Raw genomic sequence first — 6,878 nt, forward strand, 5'->3', positions numbered from 1 at the left:
AAGTCACAGACCATATATTAGAGTGAATGATCCCTTCATTTGATGGAAGAACACCGGTTACTTTTTATTTATACAAGACACCCAACTTTGGAATTGATGAACAAAAAGGACAGTTATCACTTTTGTGCCAGATTAAAAGTTTATTAGGAGGTTAACAAGGCATCTTTTATTGCATCTCCAAAGACCAAAAGAGTGACAAGGAAAAGGTCTCTCAATTATGTTTAGCTTCATTGTGTGCCCATCAGCAATATCACATTTAATGAAATTATTTTACAATCACATCTAGATGAGTACCTGTGAAAGCACAACACATTATGTAAATGTCACTGTGATAATAGATATTACTTGACCCTGTTATAGATTTCTCTATGTGTCTCAGAAGATGGAGACAGTACGGTGACTCTGCCATCTCTTATAGCAGTGGTTCTCAACCTTCTGGCCCTTTAAATACAGTTCCTCATGTTGTGACCCAACCATAAAATTATTTTCATTGCTACTTCATCACTGTAATGTTGCTACTGTTATGAATTGTAATGTAAATATCGATATGCAGGATGGTCTTAGGCGACCCCTGTGAAAGGGTCGCTCGACCGCCAAAGGGGTCGCAACCCACAGGTTGAGAACCGCTGTCTTATAGGAAAGAATCAAGCCAGGAATTTCAGCAGAAGCCTAGAGGTGAACCCTGGAAGCTGGTGCAAGAGAAGTTTCTTCCTTTATCCAAAGTGGTCACTGTTGGAGATGTTTGAACCAAGTAGAGTTGAGATGTGACTTCGGAGCCCTTCTCCTCCTGCTGCCACCAGGGCCGCTAGCACACAAAGGTACTGCAAGGCCCACACCGAACACGCGGGCCACAAGGGTTGGAGACACAGGGTCCAATGGGCTTGTCACATGCATTGGTTGTAGCACATGGATTGCAGGGAAGACTGGAGACAAAACCATTGGGGCAAGTTAGGGTGACATGAGCTGAAGAAACTGGAAGATACTAAACACACTTTGTTTATATCTTTCTTCCTTTGTTGCCAACCAAACTCTTGAAGTTATAAAATGATTTCCATCAAGAAGATACCGCCCCCCCCCCCCGCCCCCCGCCACAACCTCGTGTGCTCTCAAGGAAAGTATAACTAGCTTCATACTCACTTGCAGTCCTCACTCTCCAGTAGGCCCCGGTAAGTATTGATCTCACACTCCAGCCGGGCCCGGACATCCAGCAGCACCTGGTACTCCTGGTTCTGCCGCTCCAGGTCGCATCTGATCTCACTCAGCTGCTCCTCCACGTTGGTGATCATGCACTGCACCTGGGACAGCTGGGAGCTGTAGCGGGCCTCTGTCTCTGTCAGTGTGTTCTCCAGTGAGTCCCTCTGTGTGGGGAAGAGGAAGAATGTCACAGAGCTGCTCCTTTAGCATGTCCCTACATAGGGTTCCATAGAAGTCACAAGCTTCCACAGTTAAAGAGGCACCCAGCCAGTATTGCTCAGTAGTTAAGTATCGACTTATGAACCAGAAGGTCACAGTCAAGGCACATGCCTGGGTGACAGGCTCAATCTTCAATAGGGGGCATGCAGGAGGCAGCCAATCAATGATTCTCTCTCATCATTGATGTTTCTCTCTCTCTCCCTCTCCCTTCCTCTCTGAAATCAATAAAAACATTTAAAAAAAAAAAAAAAGAGTTAAAGAGACTGTGACCCAAAGGGCTGCCCTGTGACTCTGATTCCCCTACTTTCTCACCAGCAGGTCTGAACAATACCCACCAGGTTGTGCTGGGCCTGCAGCTCGATCTCCAGGGCGTTGACCGTGCGTCTCAGCTCAATGATCTCCGCCTGGCAGGTCTGCAGCTGCTCTGAGCTGGACACCACCTGCTTGTTCAGCTCCTGGGTCTGAAACACCAAAGGTAAGAGACAGGATCAGACCCTGCCTTAAGGGTCCCAAGGTGCTGGGTGGCCATGTGCTGAGATGCCCACCTGGTTGGTGTACCATTCCTCCACGTCCCTGCGGTTGGTCTCCACCAGGGCCTCATACTGACACCTGGTCTCATTGAGCACGCGGTTCAGGTCCACGGTGGGGGCAGCGTCCACCTCCACGTTGAGGCGGTCTCCAATCTGGCAACGCAGGGTGTTGACTTCCTGATGGAAGATTTAAAGTATTTGAACAGTATTTTATTACATTTTAATGATTTAAAAAATTAAAGGATCCTGTTCCTCTCCTCTAAGAATGCAATTCAACTTGTGATCATTCGTAAGCTTTCAACAGCTCAGTTCCCTCTGATCCTCTCATTAACTGGGTTCTATATTCATGACTAATCTGTGTATTTCCCTCTACAAAATGCTTTCAAGTCCATGACCTCTTTCCAGTCTCGTGATCAGTGTACCACTCCTCATGTGGAAGGTGAAGTTTGCACGATGGGCCCCAAACACCACAAGTTTGGAGAGATTTTGCTGGTATACCAGAAAGCCTCGTATGTTGGATTCTTAACCATGGGTAGTAAAAAGGATAGAGTCTGGCTAAAGATGAATTAAAGACTGCTTACTTTAAAATCTGCCATTGTCGCATAACTGGTGATTTGTTGGTTCCACCAGCATAGATCTTGCTGGAGGAAATCAGTGTCTCTTCATTTCACTGCTAATCTCACTGAGCCAACATTGTGTGGTGCTTGGCTTTGGTGGACGTCAGGCAGATTTGAGTTGGGTCTCACTTCTACCCCTTACTGTATGGCTTCTAGAAGCTTCTAACTGCCCCAGTTTCTACCTCTGGAGTTCAAAAGCACTTGGTACAACATTTGGCACACAACATGTACTTAAGTAATATCAACTACCACCATTGACATTGTTTGGGAATTTAAAGTTTGCACGGAATATCTGTTTTCTTTATTGTGCAACCGAGCAGCGGTGGTGAGCATTTTTCTCAGGGTTTCCTGTCCAGCAGAAAGCGCTCTGAGTGAGAAGGAAGGAAGAGAGGGGCTTCGTTTCCAGCTCAGCCCACTCTGCTGTGTCGAGAGGCCTCATCCTGGCCTCTCCAGTTGCTAAGTGGAGAATCTGGATAAAAGACCCCCGCAGACGTGCTCTGACTTGGTGGCTGCCTGGTTGCCGGCCTTTCATTATTGGGCCTGCCAGCTTCCTTCACTCTCATTCCTGCCTCCGGCAGAAAACTCCTAATCTGCTATCAGGGATGTTTAGGTTACTCATTCTCGATAAACCCCTTTTTGTTTGGAAAACACGTTCCCCAGCTTGCCAAGCCTCTCCCACACCCCATGGGGTTGGAAACAGGCCGTGGCAAGTTCAAGCCCGTTGCTCCTTGGGAAACCTCACCTGCTCGTGGTTCTGCTTGAGGCAGAGCAGCTCCTCCTTCAGGGACTCCACCTGGGCCTCCAGGTCAGACTTGCACAGGGTCAGCTCGTCCAGGATCCTGCGCAGGCTGTTTATGTCCGACTCCACCAGCTGCCGCAGGCCCATCTCCGTCTCGTACCTGCAGTGCGTAACAGGAGCATCAGATGCAGGCCTGACCTAGACTCTGGTTTGGTTTGTCAGACAACTGGGAGTTGGGGCTTGTGTTTTGTACAACCATCTCCTTCATTTAGGTTTTTAACACTGAGCAGTAGCTCCTAGAGAAAAATTCCCTGGTGATTATTTTTTAAAGTATATTTTTATTGATTTCAGAGAGGAAGGGAGAGGGAGAGAAAGAAACATCAATGGTGAGAGAGAATCATTCATCGAGCCCGCAACCCGAACATATGCCCTGACCGGGAATTGAACCGTGACCTACCTCCTGGTTCATAGGTCGACCCTCAACCACCGAGCCACGCCAGCTGGGCTGTAATTATTTTTAATAAATAAAGAGCCAGTGGACTTAAAGGGATAAAAGCCCATGAAAATGGTGAGATGTCCAAAATTAATACATCTCCCGTAGTCTCCCGATGGACTTCTGTGCAGAGGAGAGCACTGGGGAGCAGGCTCCGGCACTAGGTTGGGGGATGTCGTTCTGCAGAGAAGCAGGAGGTGAATCCGGAAAAGAGGTCTCTAAGCTCTGGTGAGCCTCGAGCCCTTGGGGAACACACGCAGGGAAATGCTGTTGATGTTCGTCAGTGTTGAGCACAGGCTAAGGGCACAGAGAGGACAGAGAGAAGGCAGCACCCCGCTTGCCACTCACTTGGTCCTGAAGTCGTCCGAGGCCAGCTTGGCGTTGTCGATCTGCACCACCAGCCGGGCATTCTCCGACTTGCTGCACAGGATCTGGAAGACCCAACACATGCTGGAGTGAGCTGGGTTACTTTCAGCAGCGGCAATCCCTACTAATTATCTATCTGGAAGGAGCACCCTAGTAGATCTTGTATAAGACTATTAAGTGCTATCTCTGTGCTCAATAACTATTTGAGAAATTTAATTTGAAAAGAACACCCAGAAAAGTATCAGTAGATAAATTATCTTTCTTTTTCTTTCCTAATAAGCAGTACTGAGAAGTTGATAATAAGTAACATTTATTTTTTTAAAACTTACTATATGTCTGGCATGGTTCTAAGAGCTGGGGATACAAAAATGAGTAAGCACTAGATCCTGCCCTCAAGAAACTTCCAATCCAACGGGGAAGATCAAATATATATATATATATATATATATATATATATATATATATATAGTCCAAAACGACTGAAAGCTCGACCAAATTTCGGAATTCAGTCCTGCAGTCAGTGCTGGGTCACCAAGCACTGTGACTGCTGCACTGTGAGTACCTCATCGACCCAGCACTGACTGCCCAGGGGGCTGTGATCAGGCCAAGAGAGAAAAACGGCTATTCCTATATAATACATAAAAATCTAGAAAGATCTAGAGAAAATAAAATAAAAGATATGCCAGGTAAACATTGAACAGAAGAGCTGAAGTTGCTGCATGAATACTGGATAGTCTTGAAGCCAAAACACAACTCATGAAATAAAGTTAGTCATTGTAACATAACAAAAGGTTCCTTTCACTAAAGAGAAAAGATGGTTCCCAATACCGATACACATAATAGAACAGTGTGGGGGTTCAGAATGAGCCTCACCAATATGTCTCAGTGGTATGCAGATTTTTGAGCTAAGGGCAATTTTAGCTTCAGGCTCAAGTGTAAATTCTGCTCCTCCCTTTAACTACCTAAAAAAATTGAATTAGAGGCCTTGCCCATAATAAGACATTATCCTATATAATAAAAGGCTAATATGCAAATCGACTGAACAGCAGAATGACCAGTTGCTATGACACGCTCTGACCACCAGGGGGCAGATGCTCAATGCAGGAGCTGTCCCCTGGTGGTCAGTGTGCTCCCACAGGGGGAGCGCCGCTCAGCCAGAAGCCAGACTCATGGCTGGCTAGCACAGCAGCGGTGGTGGGAGCCTCCATGGCAGTGCTAAGGATGTCCGACTGATGGCTTAGGCCCGCTACCCTAAGCCATCAGTCGGACATCCTCTGAGGGCTCCCAGTCTGCAAGAGGGTGCAGTCTGGGCTGAGGGATGCCCCCCCTGCCCCGAGTGCACAAATTTCATGCACCAGGGCTCTAGTAAGGAAATAAACTTGCAGCTGGGAACATGGGCTGGATCAGGAAAGCAGCCACGCCCTCCCGGCCACCCAGGATGGCTTGGCACCATGTCATGGTAGGTAGTTTTCAAGCTTTCTGGTTCTAGCCAACCATTGTATGCCCTCACTGGACAGTACAACCAGGAGAAACCCAGAGGCATCTAGGTCAGGACAATGATGTCACAGAGATTAGGGACCCACAGAGGACAGTAGTAAGAGGTCAGAGCCATCAAAAGTCCAGATGCGGGAGAGAGAAATGGTCTGGTCTTTACAGAAGGTTCCGCTTTACCGAAGGTTCTCGGGCCCAGTCTTTTCTCTCACCCCAGGGTAGTAATTCCGGAGCTTGGCAAATGCACAGCAGCTTTTAATTACAGCGTATTTATGCAAAGTGCTGCTACCTCCACAAAGACTAACACTATGCAAATGTTCAGACTTAACAGTCCTGGGCCTAGAAGAACGTGGGCCTCCAGGAAATAAAATGGAAAAGCCAGACTGGAACCCCTGTGTTTTAATCCCCCCAAAAGCCTGTCTTATTTCTGAATCAGAGCTCACATTCCCTCCCTACAACGTCCTGCCTGGGCAGTGCGGTGCCCACCCCTCACCTTCTGCTGCAGCTCCTCGATGGTCCGGAAGTAGGACTGGTAGCTGGGGCACATTAGGGGCTCCTGGGGCTGGCAGCGCTCCTGGATGAGGCTCTCCAGCTCCGCATTCTCCCGCTCCAGCTGCCGCACCTTCTCCAGGTAGCTGGCCAGGCGGTCGTTCAGGAACTGCATGGTCTCCTTCTCGCTGCCATTGAAGGAGCCCTCGCAGAACCAGCCGCAGTTGCTCACGTTGGCGGGGATGTTGCTGGCCCCTGGCAGGGGGGTGCTGTGGCAGCTGGGGGCCACGCAGGGCCGGGCGGGGCAGCTGGAGCGGCAGCTCAGGTTGGGCAGGCTGCAGTTGTACGGCATGGTGCTGGGAGGGAGCGAGGCACCGGCTGAAGACAGAGTCCCAGTTCTCCAAGGAGCGTGTGGGTCTCCTAGTTCTGGGAGCCTTTATACCCCTTCCGCAGAGGGTGTGGACATGGAAGGCAGCCCTTTTATTCCTACTTACTTGGCGATGGTCAAAAGCCCTTCCCCTGGGTTTGTTATGTTTCCTCAGAAGAGTCCCTCACCTCATAAAAGTCTTTACTGGGGCTTCTCCCTACCTCAGGACTCCTCGTCCATGCTGAGCGTCGATGAAGTAAGAGCCTCACTGTGTGGCTTCAAAGCACTGGCCTCGCGAACGCCCTGGCCTTTATTACAGGGCGTGGTGGGCCAGGAATACTGTCGTTCCTTTGCTTCCTGGCTTCCCAGCCCT

General features: G+C 48.8%; 1 protein-coding gene across 1 annotated transcript; it reads right to left on the reverse strand.

The window, feature by feature from the left end:
• Window positions 1-805: 805 nt before the first annotated feature.
• LOC138995161 (keratin, type I cuticular Ha3-I) lies at window positions 806-6,490 on the reverse strand. The gene is made up of 7 exons (XM_070395592.1): window positions 6,143-6,490; window positions 4,141-4,223; window positions 3,303-3,459; window positions 1,959-2,120; window positions 1,749-1,874; window positions 1,138-1,358; window positions 806-923 (listed from the first exon to the last, which is right to left on the reverse strand). Exons 1-7 carry the CDS (start codon window positions 6,488-6,490, stop codon window positions 806-808), a joined length of 1,215 nt encoding a protein of 404 aa, XP_070251693.1.
• Window positions 6,491-6,878: the final 388 nt, after the last annotated feature.

This window comes from Myotis yumanensis, unplaced genomic scaffold (genome assembly GCF_028538775.1).
Source record: "Myotis yumanensis isolate MYYU_CA2020_CCGP unplaced genomic scaffold, mMyoYum1.0.hap1 SCAF_16, whole genome shotgun sequence".
NCBI lineage: Eukaryota > Metazoa > Chordata > Mammalia > Chiroptera > Vespertilionidae > Myotis > Myotis yumanensis.

Bases quoted from the DNA above. Each gene is read 5' to 3' on its own strand.
- LOC138995161 (XM_070395592.1), bottom strand. From the start codon at position 6,490: ATGCCGTACAACTGCAGCCTGCCCAACCTGAGCTGCCGCTCCAGCTGC. The intron at 4,224-6,142 runs GTGAGGGGTGGG...TGGGTCTTCCAG, and splicing joins TCGAGGAGCTGCAGCAGAAG to ATCCTGTGCAGCAAGTCGGA. The intron at 3,460-4,140 runs GTGAGTGGCAAG...TACGCACTGCAG, and splicing joins TCGGACGACTTCAGGACCAA to GTACGAGACGGAGATGGGCC.